Below are 22,951 nucleotides of genomic sequence, written 5' to 3' on the forward strand. Positions count from 1 at the left end.
GAGGACTGAGAAGGGCAAGTGGTCCCTCTCCACCCCCAACATCAAGGCGCAAAGATGACAATGCCGGCCGCATAGTAGAAAATAGCTTATTTCACAGAAAAATCTGTATAAAATATTTCATCCTGGCAAACACCTCCAGCAGGAAACTGGTGATGAGGTTGGTTCAAAGTACATGGACCGACCAGATCTGGGAAGGCCTGTCCTTGGTTGGTTCCCACAGCACCACATGGTCCCGGTCATAACCTCGGCCACCTGAGGGGGGTGAGATTCAAAGATGGTCAGAGAGTGCTGGATGCGGCCCTGTCCTTGGTCCCTTTTTGCGCACGCCCCACCCCACTCCTGCCAGCCTACATTACCCTTCACGTCCAGGATCTGGCCTTCAAACATCTGGCTGCAGATGTGACCCAATTCACTGATGCTCCAGGTTTGGCGTGGTAGGCGGCTCTCGGCCCAGAGTACTACTTTGGAGCCTGGGCTGGGAGGTCCAATCACCTGTAGGCTCATGGTGGGGGCCACCTGAGGCCCCAGAGGATCATGAGATTCGGCATTCCCCACAGGAAGAATCAAGCTACCCTTGGCTCACTGGATTCTTGTTGCTGCTGCTGCCTACTTTGTCTGGGACAAGTATCTCTCTGTGGCGCTCTGGCTAGCCCAGAACTTGCTATCTGGAACAGGCTGGTCTCGAGCTCATAGACAGGCGACCGTCTCTGTCTCCTGGGTGATGTAACAAAGGGCATGTGCCATCCTGCCCAGCTCGAGCGCTGGTTTTGAATGCTGGCTCTTATAACTGTGGCCCTAGGCAAGTGTCATCATCACTTTTTTACGTTTCTTTCTTTTATGAGTGTTCTGACTGCATGTATGTCTGTGCAACAGGTATATGCCTGGTGCCCACAGAGGTCAGAAGATGTCAGACCTCTGGACCTGGAATTAGGGATGGCTTTCCCTCATTTTATGCTGGGAACTGAATTCAAGCCCCCTGCAAAAGCAACGAGAGCTTTTAGCTGCTGTGCCATTTCTCCAGCCCTCAGTACTGCTTATTTGAAGATTTCACATGAGAAGGGTCAATGAGCTTGCGTTCTCTACTTCTGGGCCGTATGAATCTTTTTTTTTTTTTTTTTTTTCCCGGGGCTGGGGACCGAACCCAGGACCTTGCGCTTCCTAGGTAAGCGCTCTACCACTGAGCCAAATCCCCAACCCCCGGCCGTATGAATCTTGCTTCTAACTGGGCTGGGGCTTCCCAAGGCCGGCTGGCAAGCCTAGGCTCAGTAGCAGAGCAAGCTCCAGGACCCTACCTGGTTCTTCAGCAGTCCCTCTTCATAGTACCAGATGCAGCTGCCTCCAGCTCGGGGCTCCGAGACCACCACACGGCCTGCCTTCATGTCCTCCACGTGGTCGGGCACTGACAGGAATCCCCCTAGTGCTGCATTCCACAGGCGGAAATAGGCTCGGCGCTGACGATGAGAAGAGGCTGAGAAGCTGCCGTCAGGGACGCCCGACCTCCCTCAACTCTGGACCTCTAAGGGACCCACACTCCCAAACCTTCCCTGCCTCCAAACTTTCCCCCTGTCATAGTCACATCTTTTTGACACGCCCATACTACATGCATAACGAATGTACATAGTTCTTTAACCATAGATATCTACACGTGTGTTTAGGGACCCTGGCAGGTATCCCCACAGTCCACAAGGTGGCACAGTTTATAGGAAGCACAAACAATTCCACAGGTCTACGTGGCCATTGTGTTCACATCGTAACTGACACACAGATCCTCCCGGCCTGTTCCATACCAGCGACCTATGCTCGCTTGTTACAGGTACAGCTGATTGTAAGACTACATATGTCCACACGCACACAGGCACGCACACATACAGAAGGAAAACTGCATGCATACGAACATGCTAGAGCTAAAGAGAAGAACAGTGACACTAGACGGCCAGAGATCTGAAGTGGCTCTGCAGCGGTGAGAGCAGCAGACAGGATGGTGTACGCCCTGGGTATGATCTGAGCAGTGTTTCCTGCTGAAGCACTGCCTGCTGGTTCTGTAGTCATTATCGGTCTTCAAAACACTCAGGACACAAATGTTATCCCCATTTTATAGATGAGGAAACATCTGGGCGTGTTGGCACACATTTCCAATCCCAGCACTCGGGAGGCAGAGGCAGACGGATGTTTAAGGCCAGGCTGATCTACACAGAGACTTCCAGGCCAGCTAGGGCTATACAAGCAGTCCACAAGGGCCATAGTGAGTCCCTGCTTTAATACATAGATATACACACACATACAGAGACACACAAGACACACACACACACACACACAGAGCCATAGCTTAGAAACATATGTGTAGAGAAATGAAGCCAACCTCTAGACAAGCAGGGATGGCCATGCACCCTCACACGCAAGTTCCGTGCGTGAAATGATTTTCGGTGTTGGTGAATAAGCTTATTGTATATGTTGCGATGTCCTTCCGGACAGGGCAAAATGGTCTGGTTTTCAGGTTGATTTAGAGAAAAATGACTAAGATGACAATACAAGGGGACACGTGCGACCCGACACCAACAGGCTTATGAGAGGACAGGCGCACCCCTGAGGCACTCTACCTACCTGTTTGATGGGGTAGAGGGAGCCCACCCTCTGGGTGCCGCTGTAGGTCAGCCAGTTGGTGATCTCGCAGCTCCCCAGTAGCCACTGGCGGCCCCGGAAGTCACCGTGCTCACACACTACCCATCTGTGCCCAGCAGGTGCCAGAGACGCAGAGGAACACAGACAGACAGACAGAGACAGGTGGAAGACAAGGCACATGTGTTAGAACAACCTCTGCTCCCTCGTCTCTCACACTAGGGTGAGGGCCTGCAGTAGGAGGAAAGGCTCTTGTGTACATTGGGGGCTTTCAGGACCCAGCACCCACCCAGCCCCGGGAGCCAGAGGCCCTCAGGCTGTACTGCTTTCTGGCCTGGGGCGGGGTCCCCACCCCACCGACCACCCAAGACAGTTTGGGGTACACACTCACACGCCGCCCTGGACGCGCACAGACAGCACGTGGTTGTTGAAGCCCTCGGCTTGAAGGCTTCGCACCTCTCCAGTCAGCTCGATCTCCTTCCCCTCGAAGCACTCCAGGCCAAAGAGGGACAGGGAGGGCTCTGAAAAGTGCTGGGGTTAGAGGAAGAGAGACGGATGAGGCCATGAAATCTCCAAGCCCACACTCTGCCCTGGGACCCCAAGGTCCGTACCGTGGATCTGTGGTGTGCGTCACTGTGCCTGGCTATCAGAGTTGGCACTCCTAAGAACTAATGGGGAGGCTGGAAACTCGGGGCTCCTTCCGCATCATCTCTTGCTCATTTCTCGGGGGTGGTAACCAATCACAGAGATCAATAAGGATCTCCTTTGTCCATGGCTTTGCACTCTGTCTAATCCCATCCTAACTCAACAACGCTTTGAGATAGACGCTGTCATGGAATCCGTTTGGCAGAGAGAGCACTGAGGCTGAAGAAGGCAAGACCAATGACTTACAGCCCCACATCTGAGCTCCAGACCCAAGTCTAACTGTCCCAGCCCACTGTACGTGAGGGTACGGGGCAGAAGCTCTACGACCAAGCAGCTGGGGCACATCTGCTCTGTTAACAAACACGAGTGGCTCTGGGACTCGAAAGGCTTTGAGAAGGGTGACTCAGCAAATGTCAGCGGTTCTGACTCAGCAGTGCCCGGTCGCTCTCCCCGTCCCCACAGCATTATCACAGTGTGCATGTGGCTTCTGTCAGGAATAGCATTTTACCTCCATTGTGGGTCACTGTGTTAGCCTCTCCCTGCCTTGCCCTTCTGCTCTCTCCTGCACTGTCATCTTCCCGGTTGCTCCTCACGGCCCTCTCTGAATGGGCCATCACCTGGGCGATGGCCCTGCCTCTCAGCTAGTCTGAGTGTCAGTTGGCCCCATTCCAGTAGGACTTCTGTTTGGGACACACCACTGGGCACTGCCACCTTTAGGTCCCGCTGTCTAAGTCTGGTACTTCCAGGAACTATTTCATCGAGTGCTCAATAAACACCTGGCCAGTTGAGCTGCCTTAGGGGCCTGAGTCAAGGGCGCACTGAGAGAGACTCTGGAAGCCATTGCTCATCCAGTCCGCTAGTTGGTATGTGAGACAGGACACTCCCTCTACCTCTGTGGTGGCTCGGGTCTGGATGGGGAACTCACCAGGGGAATCTTCCGGAGAGAGCCCAGGACCGTGGAGGCCAGGCAGCCCATGGCTGTAAGAGTGGGGTACTCGCCCTCTGACACAATGTGCTGGTCTGCCTCAAAGTTCTTGTCCTCAAACAGGACCCAGCTGGAAGGGGACAAATAGGGAAAGGCGACATCAGAGCCTAGCTCGTACTACACCTACCTCATACCCTGAGTGCTGTGCCTGCGGACTCGATGGCCTTCCTCTAATCAAGGAGAGGTCCATGTGGACAGGCAACACAGCATCGGGACCGAGGGGTCAGACGTAGGAAGGACTTAGCGGAGCAAGGGAGCAAGAAAGAAAAGGAGGAGTGAAAAAGGGGCGGGCACAGCGGCGCCCTTCAGGTCTTGGTGAGTTTGAAGCCAGCCCTTTGCAGGGGAGCATGGCGCTCTGAGTCGGGCAATCTGCCTGTGCTGTATCCGAGGGCGCACGTGGAGACCCAAATGTCCACCAGCAGGGGACTGGCTAAGCTTGGGCCTGCTGGTTACTCGGTAGGCTGAAGCAGGGGGTCATACAAGTTCCAGACCAGCCTAGGCAGCTTAGTGTCTCAAAAAGGAGTAAAAGACAGTGAGACAGCTCTGTGGGTAACGGCATCCACTGCCAAGCTGGACACCGGAACTCGATGGCTGTGAGGTGTATGGGGAGGGAGAGGATCGACTTCTGTCCCCCACGTGTGGCCTTCCAGAGGTACCTCGGTTTAGAAGACATTGTGAGGTGGGGTCCCTAAGCTGGAACGAGTGTCCTTCTAAGAACAGGAAGAGATGGCTCAGCGGTTAAGAGCACTGACTGCTCTTCCAGAGGTCCTGAGTTCAAATCCCAGCAACCACATGGTGGCTCACAACCATCTATAATGGGATATGATGCCCTCTTCTGGTGTGTCTGAAGACAGCTGCAGTGTACTCATATATAATAATAATAATAATAATAATAATAATAATAGAACAGGAAGAGGGCTAGGCAGTGGGGGGCATGCTTTTAATTCTAGCCCTTGAGAGAGGGGCAGGGGCAGGGGCAGGGGCAGGTGGATCTCTGAGTTTGAAGGCAGCTAGCCAGGGCTACACAGAGAAACCCCGACCTGAACCCATCCCTGTAAAATAAGAAAATAGAATGGGAAGATGGGTGTCTGGGTGGCCGAAGGATCTAAAGTACCAGACTCAAAAGCCAGAAGAGACCAGAGCTCAGCTCTCCGTAGCAAGGGAGGGTGCAGGGGCAGGAGCGGGGGTGGTATGAAAAATTATTTCTGCTATTTAAGTCACACAGTTTCATCTTGTTAGATGAAGCTGAGCTCCAACAGGAGCTGTGAAAACAGCTTCTGTCATTAAAACTACTAAGTTCCTGGCCAGGTGTGACGTTTGTGTGTTCTCCATCTGCTCTGAACCAGTTGGCAAGCCGCCTTCCCCAGCCCCTCCCTTTCCTGCATTTCTGCCCGTACCCAGCCATATCTCATCAGCAAAAACTGTTATTTGCATAAATTGTGTTATTGATTGACTGATTTAGACAGGGTCTCACTATGTCGCTCTGGCTGTCCTGGAACCCACTTTGTAGACCAGGCTGGCCTCGAACTCAGTGATTGTGCCTTCGTAAGTGTTGAATTAAAGGTGTGCACCACCACACCTGCTAAACTGTAGAAATTTAAAATCTTTTTTCTGTTTTTCAAGACAGGGTTTCTCTGTGTAACAGAGCACTGGCTGTCCTGGACTCGCTTTGTAGATCAGGCTGGCCTCAAACTTACAGAGATCCACCTGCCCCTAAATTTATAATCTTAAAAAGACTATTCCAGGGCTGGAGAGATGGCTCAGTGGTTAAGAGCACTGACTGCTCTTCTAGAGGTCCTGAGTTCAAATCCCAGCACCCACATGACTCATGACCATCTGTAATGGGGTCCATTGCCCTCTTCTGGTGTGTCTGAAGAGAGTGACAGTGTACTCACATATATAAAATAAATAGTTTAAAAAAAAAGACTATTCCAAAAAAAAAAAAAAATAGAGAATCAGGACTTGGGTACATAGTTCACTGGTAGAATGCTTGCCTAGTGTGTGTGAGGACCCGGGACCAACCCTTTCCTGTGCAAACAAATACATAAATAAAGTGTTCCTAAAAGTTAAAACCACATTAAATTAATTTAACTATATGTCAGGTTTGTAACATAATCACAGACAAAAATGATTATTTCGGGGACCAGAGAGACGGCTAAGAAGTTTAAAGCTCTGGCTGCTCTTGCAGAGGACCTGGGTTTGGTAGTCAGCATCCACATGGTGGCTCACAACTGCCTTTAACTCCAGCTCCAGGCATCTGACGCCCTCTTCTGGTCTGCTCAGAAACTGCATGCACATGGTACACAGACACTGATATACAGGCAGGTAAAACATTCAAACCCGTAAAATAAAAATAAGTAAATCTTTTTCAAAAAGATGATCTTAAATTCCTTTCAGATTTCCTTTTTCCCATGTGTTCCAGGCTCGCCTCAAACTCACAAGGATGATTGTAAGACCTTGTCTCTACTCTCCGAGTGCTGGGATTAAAGTTGTGAACCTGGCTTTGTGTACTTTTGCTTTTTTGAGACAGGGTCTCAGAACCTCAGGGTGGCCTCGACTCGTGCATGATCCTGCTGCCGCAGCCTCTCAAAGGGATGTCCTACTACATGGGCTTCAAATTTCCTCAAAAGGAAGTTTTTTAACTGTTACCAACTATGTAAAGAGAATGTCCTGAGGGCAAAAAGAAACAGGAGCCCCACGGCTCCTGGTGGCTCCACTCTGGTGTGGAGAGAATAATATCTTACGTCTGTATGGATGTGACGCCAATCAAGAATAAGTAGGAAATAGAAGGTGGGACATCCAGGAGGCAAAAAGAATTCTGGGATAGAGCAAGGCATGGGAAGATGTGATGAGAATATAGATTAATATAAATGGGTTATTTTAAGTTATGATTCTAGTCAGAGTAGAGCCTAGCTATATAGCCAAGGTATTTGTAAATGTATTTAGATCTGAGTGTTATTTCTGGAAGCATGGGGCTGAGAGGAAGAACTGGACTTAAGTTCAACACCCTGGGGAGCAACAGAAGCATTATAATTTTGAAACACTTAGTATGCAGATTTGGGGTGCTAATTACCATCTCCTATAAAGGAAACTGGAACGCCTTAGGAAAATTTTGACTCTAGATTTGGGCAAGAAACGGACATAATCATTTTGGGGAGACATCATGTCGTGCCTGTGAAACAAGGATGCTCCCCCGACTACTGGGGCCACGTCAAAGGACCAAGAGACTGTGCTCCAAAGACAGAGCAATCTGAGCATGCCCAGGAAGAGTGACTACACAGACCGCAACATACCAGACTCCAAAAGTCTGCTAGCTCAGATCTCCACAGTGAGACCCTCCTCAAAACACTGTGATAAATAACTTTGCTGGGCACAGTAACACACCCAAGGAGACAAAGGCAGGTAGATCTCTCTGGGTTCAAGGCTAGTTTGGTCTACATAGTAAGATGCTATCTCAAAATTGCTTGTTTTCCTGGTACTGGGTCACCTCTTCTGGTGTGTCTGAAGACAGCTACAGTGTACTCATAATAAATAAATAAATCTTTTTTAAAGAAAGAAGTAATAAACTTGGTAATTACCCTTTGGTAAGAAGGAGGACAAGACTCATGGGTCTCACATCTGTGCAACAAAAAGCTTATGTCACCATGACACAGACTTGCCAACAAAATCAGACAACTCCATCAAATCCCTCACTTTCGCTACCAGTTCGAGCAGATAAAAGAGAGAGGAAAAAAAGACACCAGAAAGTAATCAAGTAAACATGAAAGACAGGAGATGGGGAACACAAAGGTAAAATGATTAGATTCCCTCATACAAATATATAGTAGAAAACACGGGAGAAAAGAGGATAGGTGGGCAGAATGGAACCAAGTCAAGCAAGGCAGTTTGTGACCTTCCTTGAGTCCTGAGAGCAGCAACTGAGTTGGCTGGACATGGACAGGGTAGTGACCTGAGCCTATATGGGTGTGGAGACCCTTTCTATGGCCTCCTCCCAACACCCCCAATGCTAAGATAGAATCCAAGGCTTCTGGTAACACAGGCATCTGCTCTAAGAAAAGTTCTTTCTAATATTTTAAAACTACTTTTATATTTTGTTTTATCTTGTTTTTTGAAAGAGGGTTTCAGGGGCTGGAGAGATGGCTCAGTGGTTAAGAGCACTGAATGCTCTTCCTGAGGCCCTGAGTTCAATTCCCAGCAACCATATGGTGGCTCACGACCATATGTAATGGGATCTGATGCCCTCATCTGGTGTGTCTGAAGACAGCTACAGTGTACCCATAAAAGAAAGAAAGAAAGAAAGAAAGAGAGAAAGAGAGAAAGAGAGAAAGAGAGAAAGAGAGAAAGAGAGAAAGAGAGAAAGAGATGAGGAAAGAAAGAAAGAAAGAAAGAAAGAAAGAATTTCCTTCTGTGTGCCCCTGGCTGCCTGGGAGCTCATTCTGTAGAATGGGCTAGCCTTAGACTCACAGAGAACTACCTGCCTCTGCCTTCCCATTGCCAGCCACCGCCTGGCTACTTTTAGATTTAAAACAACAGCTTATTTCATTTGTATAAGTGTCTAGCCCGTATGGACCTATAGCCAATGCAGGGGTCTGAGTCAGATGGCTTCCACAGACTCATAGGGCGTAGCTGGAGCTAGAAGTGGAGAGAGTCTGAGCTGCCCGACAAGAAGAGAGTCCTGAGAATCAAACTTGGGTCCTCTGCAAAAAACAGCAAGTATTCTTAACCACTAAGCCACCTCTGCAGTCCTGAAAGTTTCTGAAATTTTGGAAGGGAATCAGAATTTTTAAAAACTCTGAGTTGTGTGTGTGTGTGTGTGTGTGTGTGTGTGTGTGTGTGTGTGCATGCGCATGCCCTCTGTGCTCATGTGGACTGAACTCAGGAAGGACCTCGTACCTGCACTGCAATTGTTCTTCCTCACTGAGCTGTCTCACCAGTCTCTGATTGCCTTAAAGCACAGTTATAAATAGAACAAGTCTTGTTGTTAAGACAGAGTCTCACGCAGGCCTAAAACCCCTTATGTAACTGAGCTAAGGCTAGCCCTCCTTCCCTGCCCCCCCCCAATGCTGAGATTACGGCCACATGCCCTTCTCTTGGGGTTTTCTATACTATACTATCTAATATCTCCAGAGCTACATTTCACATTATAAGGTTATTCTATGACTCGGAACATAGCAGTTAATCTTAAGAAAGGAAATCGTGTGACAGTGTGTCCCGCGCCCCCTCCCCATCCTCTCCCGCACTCTGGACTCGATCTGATCCACCTGCTCACCTGCCACCGTGGACACGGCATGACTGGGGATGGAAGGAAGCAGGCAGAGAGGCCTGGTCATCTTCAAAGGAAATGTGGTCGCCCAGGAAGTTGGGGCCTGAGAAAAGCTGAATCTGGAGACAGAGAGGTGAAGAGGTTAGAGTGAAAGGTGAGGAGGATGGGCAGGGGTAAAGGCCAAGGGAAGTTTTGGCACGGAGGCTGTGAAGATCCCACCCAGATCTCCGTGCAGCCGCCTCCTTACCTTCGAGACAAAGTGAAGATCACTCTCCCCCACCTGAAAGAAGAGATCAGCGCTGAGACTGGAGGAGGAGGCCAGCCTCTAACCTCAGCCACTGAGATTCAAAACCGTTGTGGCAATCCCGCTGTCCAGCATCTACAAGCTCCGCCCCTTCCAGATGCCCCGCCCCTAAATCTACCCGTTTCCCTGCCCCGCGCCCCCGCGCGGCACTGCTAGCCCCTCCTACTGCCTTCGCGGACCTAGCGCGGCCCCAGTTCCCGCCCCCAACACCCCGCCTATCCTTTCGCCTCTGTCCCTCCTGGCTAAGGTCTTCCTCGTCCTGCCTTAAGTAGGCAGCGAGGGCGAGCAACCTGGCCCCGCCCAGCGGCCCGCCCCCTAGGCCACGCCCATCGTTCAGATACACACCTGCACAACTGGCTGAAGGGAGCCAAGGGCGCAATTGCCGGAGCCCCAGTCGTCGCAGTTGCGGTACACGCCCTTCTCCAGGATGTACTGTTCGCCGGAGAAGCCTACTTGCTCATAGGCCACCCACCTGCGGGGAGGGCGTGGGATGGGTCGGCGAGGGCAGGGTGGGCACTGCTCCCGGGTCCGCCCTGCGCCCGGGGCCGGGATTACTCACACGCCGCTGAGCACGTGGATGGCTTGCGTGTTGGGTCCGTGCTGCGCTAGCTCCACATCCGGCAGTGCGGAACTCACCTCCACTCTGTGACCCTGGAAGTCCATGTCCTCAAACAGCACCACGGCCGGGTCTCCAAAGTCCTGGGTCCCCGAGACAGTCAGGTTTCTCCCATACACCGATGCAAACCCGTATGAGTGCCCAAACCTCAGGGAAGTCGCCCACCCCAGGCATTAGGTGTGAGGCATATCCTGGGGGAAAAGCCGCCACAGGAGGGAGAGAGACTAGCTCTTGGGAGCATTCCGCCAGGGAGAACTGACCGAGGGGTGCAAATTCTTCTCTCAAATTGTGCTGTGGAAGTTGGGGTGTGGCCAAAGAGCCCAGTCGCCCCTGCTCACCGTCCGGATGACCCGCAGGGAGGTCAGCAGCTCATCATAGCCTCCCCAGTGTGACCAGTCAGCATATTCGCCCTCTTCTAGCAGGTACTGGTGGCCCCGGAAACCCTCCTTCTCGTAGCCTACCCAGCTAGAGGAAGGGGAAAGATAGGCCAAGACGCCCATGGGTAAGATGGACACTACCAGACAGCCCCAGTCACTCTCCACCCTCCAAGGGTAAAAACCTACAGGGACCAGGCAAATAGAAGAAATCTTTTAAATCCTCACCAGCCCCCAAGAATTCGCAGGGACCCCACGGAGGTCAGCTGGGGACTCTGGCTGTCCTCAGGCTGCTGGAGGTTGTAGATGTCTCTGCTTACTTCCCAGCTCTGACCCTGAAACTCTGGAGCCTCATACACCACAGCCTGGATGAACGGGGTGCAGGGTGATAGATGTTGAGTTTGGCTTTCTAAGAATGGCTCTACACAACACCAACCTGGAGCCCCGCCCTCCCTTTGAGTTAGCATTGCTGTCTCCTCTGACCTCGGGCCGGACCACACACCAAAGCCGGTGCCTAGTGAACCCACCATGCCTGCCCTCCTAGGCCCCTGTGCCCTCAGCCCCTCAAGGCCCCTATCTCCTGTCCTGGTCACAGTGATTACCACTCAGACACACCAAACACCCTCTGATCTGGAGTCTGTCCCCTTACCTTGGGCTCCCCTGGCTTCTCCACACTTGGGCAGCCCTGAAAAGAAGACATGGCTGAACGGCTTGTCCAGAGGAGGTTAAAGACAAATAGGGCTGGGAAATCTAGATTTTCCTGGATCCTAAGACTCCCCTTTTCCTTCCCATCCACCCTGTGCCACACCTCAGGTTATAATCCTCTCCCTCCTCCAGTCCGAGTCCCAGTAGGAGCTCTGGGGCAGTGAGTCACCAAGGAACCAATGATCTATGGTATTCCCCATCTCCTGCCTCAGGTGCAGGGCCACCCCACATGGGACTAGGGACAGAGGGGCCTGTGGGTGTCCCATGCTCCTTACCAATCTCATGGGCTTTAGTGAACCCACACTGGGGCCTGATGTACCCCAGGCCTCCAGTGTAGGGTACTCTCCAGGTTCTAGGATACAGGGAGTGTCTTCAAAGAAAGGTTTGGGGTATAACAGCCACCTGGGGGGAGAAAGAGAGATGACACTGAAGTCCTTGGGACATACACTGGGCACAGTGGGGCAGTTTAGAGGGGAGGAAGGGCTTTGGAGAGGTCCCTGCACAGGGATAGAAGAAAAGACATTAGGGATTGGGGATTTAGCTCACTCTTGCTTGCCTAGCAAGCACAAGGCCCTGGGTTCGGTCCCCAGCTCTGGAAAAAGAAGAAGAAGAAGGAGGAGGAGGAGGAAGAGGAGGAGGAGGAGGAGGAGGAGGAGGAGCAGGAGGAGGAAGAGGAAGAGGAAGAGGAGGAGAAGAAGAAAAGACATTTCAATCCTCTCTCCTTTCTAGAAGCTGGTCCTTGGTGTCCCTTCCTGTGGCCAGCCCCTTCCAATTACACATAACAGACAAGAGTTCTTTCGTACACACACACCTGCCTCAAACCCTAATACTTCTCATTAGCCCCGCAGGAAAGCCAAGCTACACACAGGCCCACGATCTTCCTTCCCCGGTGCCTCATAGTGTCAAAGTTTCTACTGGATCATCCCTCTATTCACACGCTGCTCCCTCTTCCAGAGAGACTCCTCCCCCTGTCATATAGTTAATAAATACCTCAGGGCCGGCTTCCAACACCAGGATTACAGAACTGACTAAAACACACGGACTAAGACTATCCCACTCTAATGTGCCTGATCAGGTCTGAATAGAACATACAAATTCCTGTCCTCTTGTAGTTTAGCTTCTTAGCTGGCTCATCGAGCAACTGAGGCGTCCCCTCCTCCAGGAAGGCCTCTTGACTACACCCAGCCCCCCACCTCCCCACCTTCAGCTGGCTTTTTGATACTTTAGCACTTTAGTAAGTCCCTGCAACCCTGTGCACATCACTCCCCCCCTTTCCAGAACATTCTGAGTTGTTTACCTCTGTCCCTACTAGGAGACTGAGATTTTTTGTTTGTTTGTTTGTTTTTGTTTTTTCTGTTTGAGACAAGAGTCTCACTCTGTAACCTAGACTGGCCTAAAATCACAGAATTCTGCCTGCTTTTTCCTACCAAGCGCTGTGATTAAAGATGTGCACCACTGAGCTGGGCCCTCAGGTTGATTTTGAGGAAGGGAACTGGGAGTCTCCTCTGTGTCCTCAGCATGTGGTGGCACAGAGAATGTCAAGGGATTCCAGGACAGCCAGACTCACAGTCCTGTGGTAACAGTGGCAGATGCCACCTGTAGGGGTCTCTCCAGGCCTTGAGAGTCTTTCAAGTCTCCCATTAGCGTCACTGGCTTGCCCTTGAGGCCCTCCTCAGAGAACAGGCTGATCCTCGGGGTGCAGTAGTCCTGCGAAAGGAGAAGAGGGGACCATTCAAGTACAAGCTATGGACTTCTCCGCCTCACCTGCTCCCAAGGCTTGCCAGCCTGGCAGGGATCCCAGGGGCTTCTGGGAAAGCCCGCTGGTTGTCTCCTCAGAAACTGAGGAGTGTTCTCTACAAGACCAGCCAGTGTGACCTCAGGCCTGCGGGACTTTTGGAACCTGAGACCAAATTTCCCTACCTGTGGTGTCAAGGCCTTGCCTGTCCTAGGTGGCCGGCTTTCCACTGTTGGGAGGGGGTGGGGTGTCAGGTGCATAGCCAGTTCCTGATGCCACCTCGATGCCAAGTTCTGACCTTGGTCCAGGCTGGCTTTTTGTTACTGTTGGTGTGGATGCCGTGTCTAGAATCCACGCCCTTGCACCTGCCAGGCAAGGTCTCTTACCACACCCCATGCTGCAGGGTGCTTTGTTTGTTTGTTTGTTTTGTTTTGTTTTCTTAGGCAGTTTCACGTAGTCCAGGCTAGCCTTGAACCTTGAACTCACAGTGTGGCCAACGGTGACCATAAGCTTATTTATTTTTTTAAATTATATTTTTGATTTTTGTTTGTCTGTGGGGTGAAGGGGCACAGGCACCCCACAGCATGTGCTTGGGAGTCAGAGGTCAACTCGCAGGAATGGGTCCTTTCCTTTCACCATGCGGGTCCAGGAGTTCAAACTCAGGTTGTCAGGTCTGGGGACAAGTCACCGAGTCACCTCATCAGTCCCAACCTTCATCTTTTTAATCTCTCTGCCTCGTCCTCCTGAGTGCTGGGATTACAAGGCGGGTGGCACTGTGCCTGGTTTTATGGGGTGCTGGGGAATCCGAATCACGATCCACACTTGCACGACAGGCACTCTACCGAGCTCTGCTCCCAGCCCCCTCCTCCCAACGCCCTGATCCGCGGGGCTGTGTCCGGTGCCTGCATTCTCCTCCCAAGGTTTCCTTTGCATTCTGGGTATTGTTTCCTCTCTAGAACCACTTCCACTCCCTCACTCAGATGATAATCAGTCGTCTGCCTATTGTGCTAGGGCCACATTCTACCCGATTTAGTCTCTCTAGGGATGGTTCTCCCTCTAGAAACAGACAGGAAGGTCAAGCTCAACGCACCTAAGCAAACCACCCCAGGTCACACAGCTTATAAGCAACGCAGCCGAGAACAGAGAAGGGTTCTGTTTGGTGTTGCAACCCAGAACATCCCACGTGCCTGGCACACAGTAGGTGCTACCTCAGTGCTGAGTGAATCAAGTGACTCCAGCACTGTGCAACCTCAGAGATCTTGTTTGTCTCCTGTGCCTCATGCCCTCCTCCACAGGGGTGAGTTTACTGTGTCTTGTAGAGACTTGTCTGCCAACATGGCCCTATCTGCAGCGCCTCTGAAAACTGCCACCCTGTTCTCCTGGCCTCTCAGCGCCAGGACGATGGAGTCCTTACCAGAGAGGGAGCAACAGTGCTCACCTCACTAAAAACACAACTAGCTGGGTGCACTGGTGCATGCCTGGAATCCCAGCACCTGGGAGGCGGAGGCAAGAGGACAGAGACTTCAAGACTAGCCTTGGCTACATGGTGAGTCTGAGGCTAGCCTAGGCTGACATCAGGAACTGTCAATCATCATCATCATCATCATCACCACCACCACCACCATCATCACCATCATCATCATCAGTGGTGGCCCATACCTGTAAGCAGATTGCTAGGGAAGTTGAGGCAGGACTTTTGATGCAAGTTCATGGTTAGCCCTGGCTACATAGTAAATTCTACCTAAGTTTGAGCTCAGTGTGAGCTCTTATCTCAAACAAAAGAAAACAGACACCCACAAACGTCCAGGGGTCTGATGGGCCTCGTTTCAAGCATTGTTTCTGCCTCTCTCTAGGGACTGATACCATTTGGTCAAATTCAGTCTCAGTAGTTTGCTTACTTGTGCTACGAAAACAATGCTGCCCCTTCCACCTTATAGACACGAGGTCATGTGGACTTTGCAAGCCATACACCCATCTCTCAGAATTTACAGCTGTGGTGGCCTCTGTCATCCCAGCCAACCCTTGGGAGGTTGAAGCAGGAGAATTGCGAATTCGAGACCATTCTATTTTTATCTAAGAGCTAGTCTCAAAAAAAAAAAAAATTGAGTTGTCTCAAGGCTAGAAATTACTCTCCTTCATGGTTTTTCTTCCTGGAAGCCAGTAGACATTTGTAAGTTCCCAGCCAGGTCTATTGTCCTCCAGGGCCCTCAGAGTCTGGCCAAAGGAGGGGTCGTGGATGGAAACCTGTGCCAGATTGCCTGGCGCATAATGGCTATGAGAAATGTGTGGGGTTGGCAAGCTGGCTGGGCATAAAAAGGTGCCTCCTTCCCAGCCTGACAATCGGGGTTCGCTCTCCAGGACCCACCCGGAGGAGGGAGGGAAGTAAGTGACCTTCGCAAAATGTCCTCTGATGGCTGCATTCATTCACGCTGAGGCATTTCTGAGCATGCGCGTGCGCACACACAAATAAATGTAATAAAACTTTTAATTAAAAACATGAGACGGGAGTGTCTCAAGATATGAACAAGTAAATAAAGAGGCTCCATGGAACCTTGCCCAGAGTGGTGAATGTCAGCCCACTCCTACCACTCTGACCTAATTCTGATCTATATACACTCTCACACATCTCCAGCTTGCTCACCCAGGGGCACAGGCCCCGCTGATACACCAGCCTGCGTACCCCAACTGTCCTTTTCTCTCTCAGTGCCTCTATGGCTAGGAACTCCGAGGGACTCCATTCTGACCCCCTCTCACCCCTGTGCCACCACCCCCGGAGAGGGTGTCGCTCTAGGCAGCTGCCCACTCACCCGCACAGCCCTCTTCAGGGAACCGATGCCTTGGAGACTCCATGTAGATGCCAGGGCTCTGAGTTCCACATCCCCTTCAGGCAGCAACAGCTTCTGGCCCCGGAACTCTGGCTGTTCGTATAGTATCCAGCTGTGGACCCAGAAACCCCGGGGTCACAGGGCAGGAGGTAGTGCCCAGAGACTTCCTAAGGGCTCATCACCTTCCTCACCCCAGGGTCACAGCAGGGCCCTCTTCCCTGGGCACTCCCCTACTTACCAGCCTCGTATCACCCTTATGGAAGCAACAGAGGCCCAAGCTGAGGCATCAGCAACATCTTCCCAGACTTCCCTGCCTCTGCCCTGGCAGCCAGGCTCTGAGAAGAGGATCACCTGAGAGAGCAGAGCAGGTGTCCTCAGGCCCTGTCCCCAGACACTGCCCCCTGCCAGCCTCTACTTGCCCCCAAGAGCCTACCTTCCCAGGCCTGGTGTTCAGCTTGCCCTGGGTCTTCAGTGCTGGGCTCTGAGACAGAGACGGGGTTAGAAATATATGGGGTAAGCATCGCCCACCCCCACCCTGCTTGACCGTCTGGCCTCCACTCCAAGGATACAGCAAACAGAGATTGCATCATCGCTTCCAGTTCCCAGGGCCTCATCACCCTGTCCCGGGAGCTGAAAAGACTTTGCTTCCCCAGCTTCCAGGCTGTGAGAAGCAGCAAGCTTTTTGGAATCCATCCACTCTGTTATACTCTCATGGACACCGAGGCCCCAATGGTGTGCACTGCAAAATTCAACTTAGCTCCGATCCAATCCCTCTGCCTCCTGGAACCCCAACACTACTCTCTTCAACCATTCAAGGGGAGGCCAGGTATCTCCCTTGGCCCTACAAGGTCACTCACCCACCCTTCTGGGGGCTGGATAGGTGCTGGCTTCTCTGGAGGTGGCCCTCCACTGCAGAGCAAGGGCAACTGTCCCGGCACCTTCCTGACCCCTGGTGCTCCGTGGGGTGGCAGAGCAGAGAGTTTTGTGCCTAGTGGTTCCAGGGCAGAGGCGTCCTTGTTGGCTGGCACCAGATTGCCGAAGAGAAGGCTGCCTCCCAGGCGGGAAGTAGGCCGGTTGCTGGGCTGAGGTTCCGGGCCTTGCCCTGCTACGAGCTTCTTCATCATCTCCATGGGAGAGCAGGTGACCTTAGCAGGCCTGGATGGGTGGGGATCCAGGGAGGGGCAGGGGCCTGCTTTCTCCTGCCTTCTCTGGAGTTTCTCATCATCGCTGAGATAGGGGTTCTCTAGCTCCTCCTCCTCCTCTTCCAACGAAGGTCCCTCCTGGGGACTGGGTCCCGGCATGCACGGCCCCAGCTGATCCTCTTCAATGGCAGGTAGCGTGGCATACATGGCCAGGTAGGAGGACCGTGGAGCTCGGGGTAATCGGTGAGTTCGGAGGATCTCGGGGGGCTCCATGCTCCTCAGAGTATCCAGGAAAATCTCCAGGTCAGCCGTCAAGGCTGCTTCCTCCTCCTCCCTAGATGGCTCTGAGGGCACCGTCCCCTCAGTGGAATCCGGGATGAGCTGGGACTCTGTGCTGGCCTCTGCTTTCATTGGCTCTGGGGCCTGAGAGCCTTCTAGACTGAGGGGCTTCTTGGCCTCTGAAGAAGGTGGGGCAAGGGGCACGGCAGGGCTCTGGAAACATTCCTCTGGGGTAGGTGATGAGAGAGAGGTCCCCGGAGAATCTTGGACAAGCACATCCTGTTTGGGGGTCAGGGGAGCAGGGGCTGTGGGGCCTTCAACAGCCCCTTTGCAAGGAAGGGAACGGGGAGGGCTATTCCGAGGGTCCTGGCCAATCTCCTTCTTGATGGAAGGACCCCCTTCCGCATCCTGAACAGCTGTGGTTGGCCTGGAGGATGAGGGAATGGGAGCACCGCGGGCCTGCAGAACCTCTTTTGGGGAGTGGGAATGGGCAGGAACACGGGGCCCTGGGAACACCTCTTCCGGAGTAAGAGCAGAACTGGGCCCGTTCTCAGGGCCCTGAACAAACTTATCCTTTGGTGACGCTGGAGCACAAGGGCTTTGTGAGCTAGGGACAGCCTTCCTCCTCGGAGAGGATGGACTAGGAGGTGCTTCAGGCTTCGTAACCTCAACCCCTGTCATGGGTGGGACAGGGGCTACAGGGAGACCTGCAAACTTTTCTTTCACAGAGGGTAGGCTATGAGGGGAGGACTGGGCTTTGAGGCGTGCGGGTGCCACAGGCTGCTCTGGGGAATGAGCAGGGGAGGAGGCACAGGGCTGGGGCTTGGGAGAAGAGGGCGCTCGGTCTTGGCTCTGAGAAGTCTGGTTGGGGAACAGGACAGGACTGGAGGTTCTCTGTAGCCTTGAGGATTCCACAGTTCTGGTATCCGAGACTCCGCCTTGGTCTTGGATTAGCTGGGCTGCAGGGACATCTATGTTCTGAGCAGGATGAGCAGCCTCAGGGACGCCTACTGGGGCCGGGGCTGAACTTTTAGTCTTCAGCTCAGCTGGGCTGGTCTCAGGTGGTGGTCCCAGGGTGTTTCCCACCGTGCCACCCAGGCCGGAGCCCCTTGAGGTAAACATAGTGAGCCTTGGGATTCGACTGGCAGGGGGGATGCGCTCAGCGGGCACGAGATTGCTCAGCACCTCCAGGGCCTGGCTACGGCTGGGTGAGCCCTCGGCTCTGGGGCTCACCACCACTGCCCGGATTGTTCGGGTCACATTGCGGCCCCTTGGCAGGGCCTCACCTGACACCGATGGCCCCACACTCACAGAGCTGCTAACTTGCCGGTCCACATGGCCTCCCACCACAGTCGTCGTGGTGGTCCTCACTGTGCGTGTCACACGCCATTCCTCACGATTCCTGGAACCCCCGCTGGTAACGCCCACATTGGGATGCGGACTTGGCTCACGAGGCCCAGGCAAGGGCACCAATAACTCAGTCCTAGCCATGGATCCCATGCCCGGTGGTTCAGTTCTAGGAGCCTGGGGGCCACCATCACCCCAATCCACAGCCTCCTGCAGTCTCACCGTTGGCCTTTTCTCCTTGGGGGGTGGAATATATTTCTTGGAAAAGATAGGCCCATGGCTCTGGAAGTTCATGGGTCCAGACTCCTCCCTGGGACCCTGGCAATTGACAATCTCTTCTTCCTTTTTAACAAAGCCATTGACTTCTTCTCGCCGGAAGCTACGCTCAAACACATCCTCCTGGGGGGCTTCCGTCCTGGCACCTGACACCAGGGACACTTTGTGAAAACGATGTCTGCTCTCTTCCTGGACAGGAGGCCTTTGGCGCCACGTCAGTGTGGCGCTTACCACTCGGGCCTCAGCGCGGGCCGACGACCCAGCCGTCTCTTCCATGTTGGGTTCCAGCAAAACACGAGATGTCCCTGCCACCCTGTGGACTGGCTCCCTACCGATGGAAAAAAAAGGGAGAATGGTGAGCACCAGGAAGTAAAAGGAGGGGTCCCCAAAGCACAAAGCAACTGACAGGCCCAGACCAGGCTGAGTAACCTCAGGCAAGTCATGTGACCCTTTGGCCTTTGTTTCCAAATCTGTAAAATGGAGTACAAGTCTCCGCTCAGATTGGAGTTGCCGGGGACTCTTATGCGCTCACCTCACCACTTCCAAGTGATGCCCAATGTCCAGGTCCCCAAGGTGAAAGCTAAGGCCTGAGCCCAAAAGGAGAGAGAAGAGAGGACGGGCAGCGGGCTCATTGGAGGACAAAGGCTAAGAAACAGGAAACAGAACCCTTCCCAAACTGTGCTGTCTCTGTTCCACCAAGGTTTCTTTTTCTTTCTTTTTTTTTTTTTTTTAAAGATTTATTCATTTGTTATATATAAGTACACTGTAGCTGTCTTCAGACACACCAGAAGAGGGCATTGGATCTCTTTACAGAGGGTTGTGAGCCACCATGTGGTTGCTGGGAATTGAACTTAGGACCTCTGGAAGAGTAGTCGGGTGCTCTTTTCTTTTTTCTTTTTTCGGGGCTGGGGATCGAACCCAGGACCTTGCGCTTCCTAGGCAAGCGCTCTACCACTGAGCTAAATCCCCAACCCCTAGTTGGGTGCTCTTAACCACTGAGTTATCTCTCTAGCCCCTCCACCAAGGTTTCTTACATAGCTTTTCTTTTGGTTCTGTTTTGTCTGTTTTTGTTTTGTTTTTTCCCCGAGAACATGGTTTCTCTGTATAGTCCTGGTTGTCCTGGAACCTGATTTGTAGACCAGGCTGGCCTCTGCCTCCCCAAGGCTGGGATTAAAGGCATGTACCACTTACTCCTGTCCTTCAAAGGGTTTTGTTGTTGTTGCTTCTTTTGTTTGTTTGAGACAGGGTTTCTCCGTGTGGCACTAGCTGTCCTGGAACTCACTCTATAGACCAGGCTGACCTCAAACTCACAGAGATCCACCTGCCTCTGCCTCTCAAAAGAGAAGCTGAGAAAAAAATGTTTGGCCTCAAGCAGTACCGCAGTACCCGGTCGCCGACCTATGTGAATCACTAGTGGATGACCTTGGGCAGGTCGCTTCTCCAACTGCAGACTCTGAGAACTGCGGTCACACAGGGTTTGTCAGGATCCAGTAAAAGAGAGAGAACACAAACTGGCCCCTTGGGTGTGGGGGGGTGTCTGTGGCTTTACATTGGTAAGTGTACACATGAGTCACATGGGGAGTAGGGCACCACTATGGGTCTCAGAGGACCCTACACATACCCTCAGCCTTACAAGGCACTTCGCCTCAGATTTCTCTCTCCTGAAACCACTTTTCCCCCCTGGATAGATGGAGAAATTGAGGGGTTGGGGGGGGGGGTAAGCACTGGGATTAGAGACAGATGCCACTCCATCATGCCACTTACGTGTGTGTGTGTGTGTGTGTGTGTGTGTGTGTGTGTGTGTGTCTGATTGTATGCCTCCTGTTGTACACCTCATGCATTCAGGAGCCCACAGAAGTCAGAAGAGGGTTTCAGATCTCCTGGAATTAAAGATGCAGGGGGTTTCGAGGCACCGCATGGGTGTTAGAAACTGAACCCCAGTCCTCTTTAAGAGCAGTGAGTGTTCCTAACCATTGAGCGAGCTCTCCAGACCCCTGGATCTGATTTCCTTGCAGCGCTGAGGATCTGCACGCATGCCAGGCAGACACACTCTGAGTCACCATCTCAGGCCTCTTGTTTGGGTTCCTCCCTCATCTGAGCCTCCATTAGTTCCTTCACTAAATGGGGGCAACAAACAACAACCGCTGAAGCCGAAATCTGGGTTTGGGGGCATGCTCTGGGGCACTTAGCCAAACGCTTTCCATTCCACTGAGCCTGGGAGCCTGAATCCAGGGAGTCCACACCTCATGAAGAACAAAGTGTGAGCTGGGAGAGTGGTTCAGTAGTTGGGAACTAATGCTGCTCTTGCAGAAGATTCGGGTTTTATTTAAAGATTTATTTATTATAAGTATCCTGTAGCTGTCTTCAGACACACCAGAGGAAGGCATCAGATCCCATTACAGATGGTTGTGAGCCATCATGTGGTTGCTGGGAATTGAACTCAGGACCTCTGGAAGAGTAGTCCGGTGCTCTTAACCACTGAGCCATCTCTCCAGCCCAAAAGATTTGAATTTAGTTCCCAGAGCCCATGTTGAGATGCTTACAATCACCTGTAACTCTAGCTTTTGGAAATCTCGTGTCTCTGGCCTCCAGGGCACCTGCCCTCACACGCACATAACAATATGCTGATATGCACAAACACATACTTCAAGTTTTAAAAAGAATAACTCATTAGTAAATTATAAAGGTTCAGATGGATGCAAGATATTATTCAGAGTCATGTCTTAGCAGAGGAGACTTGTACAACAACCTAATCACTTAGCCACATTCCAAACTCCCCATATAAATGTTTATATAGGCTTACATCGTTATCTGGTAAACCCAGCCTCGGGTTTGATGGTTACTCTATAAATATTTTTTAATATTTGTTTGTTTGTTTTTATTCTTTTAGGGAGAGTCTCATTATATACCCCCGGCTGACCTGGAACTCACAGAGATCCACCTGCGTCTGCCTCCCAAGTGCTGGGATTAAAGACGTCTCCTCTGGCCCCTTTTTAATGTTCTGAGATAAGTGTTTTGCTATGAAACTCTGGCTGGCCCGATAGCAGTTTTGTAGCCCACGGTGACCTCAACTCATACCTCATAATGAAGTCTTTTTTTTTTTTTTTTTTTTTTTTTTTTTTTTTTGGTTCTTTTTTTTTTGAGTTGGGGACCGAACAGGGCCTTGCGCTTCCTAGGCAAGCGCTGACCGCTGAGCTAAATCCCCAACCCCAGGAAGTCTTCTTTCTCAGCCTCCCAAGCAAAGGACTGGACCAGTCTGGCTTTGAACTCTCTGCAGTGTGTGCCCGTGTGCGTATGTGTGTGTCCATGATGAACATGAGAAAAACATGTGTGTTGTCTCCTCCCACCATTCGGTTGAGGAGGCCACGCTTAGAAGCGCAGGTTTGACCTTGGACCACCTTTGTCTACTCCCTAGCCGTGACCGTGAACTTCCGATTTTCTACCTCCTCTAAATGATCTGATGATAGGCGCCCCCACTCCTCCTTTTCCAAGGGCTGGAATGCAACCTCGGGCTTCACACATGCTAGGCAAACCTTCTACCAACAGGGGGCGCCTCCCAGCCCTGGGGTTCACCTTTGAAAAGAGCCCACATCGGGGTTGGGGATTTGGCTCAGTGGTAGAGCGCTTGCCTAGGAAGCGCAAGGCCCTGGGTTCGGTCCCCAGCTCCGGGAAAAAAAAAAAAAAAAAAAAAAGAGCCCACATCAGACCTTAAGGAGCAATCCACCCTTACCACTTATCTCCGATGAAAGGTTGCTTTCACGGTCTCCAAAGATTCTGCTCGCCTAACCTGGGCCAGCGCATCTTCCAGTCAGGAGATGAGCGGGGGGGCCCCCAGCAGA

The 22,951-nt window shown here is 52.1% G+C and overlaps 1 protein-coding gene across 1 annotated transcript; it reads right to left on the bottom strand.

Annotated features, from left to right (window-relative positions):
• Positions 1 to 70: 70 nt before the first annotated feature.
• On the bottom strand, positions 71 to 19,388 carry Crybg2 (crystallin beta-gamma domain containing 2). Its single transcript, XM_032896501.1, has 19 exons — positions 16,926 to 19,388; positions 16,502 to 16,549; positions 16,307 to 16,419; positions 16,051 to 16,180; positions 13,076 to 13,215; positions 11,784 to 11,910; positions 11,453 to 11,488; positions 11,032 to 11,168; positions 10,768 to 10,894; positions 10,373 to 10,512; positions 10,159 to 10,285; positions 9,757 to 9,789; positions 9,516 to 9,628; positions 4,187 to 4,316; positions 3,008 to 3,147; positions 2,602 to 2,725; positions 1,293 to 1,451; positions 357 to 516; positions 71 to 252 (listed from the first exon to the last, which is right to left on the bottom strand). Exons 1-19 carry the CDS (start codon positions 19,386 to 19,388, stop codon positions 164 to 166), a joined length of 4,536 nt encoding a protein of 1,511 aa, XP_032752392.1. The 3' UTR covers positions 71 to 163.
• Positions 19,389 to 22,951: the final 3,563 nt, after the last annotated feature.

Source organism: Rattus rattus, chromosome 1 (assembly GCF_011064425.1).
Source record: "Rattus rattus isolate New Zealand chromosome 1, Rrattus_CSIRO_v1, whole genome shotgun sequence".
In the NCBI taxonomy this organism is placed as follows: Eukaryota; Metazoa; Chordata; class Mammalia; order Rodentia; family Muridae; genus Rattus; species Rattus rattus.

Bases quoted from the DNA above. Each gene is read 5' to 3' on its own strand.
- Crybg2 (XM_032896501.1), bottom strand. From the start codon at position 19,388: ATGGAAGAGACGGCTGGGTCGTCGGCCCGCGCTGAGGCCCGAGTGGTA. The intron at 9,629-9,756 runs GTAAGGAGGCGG...CTCTGTCTCCAG, and splicing joins ATCTTCACTTTGTCTCGAAG to ATTCAGCTTTTCTCAGGCCC. The intron at 3,148-4,186 runs GTGAGTTCCCCA...CTCTAACCCCAG, and splicing joins CTCTCCGGAAGATTCCCCTG to CACTTTTCAGAGCCCTCCCT.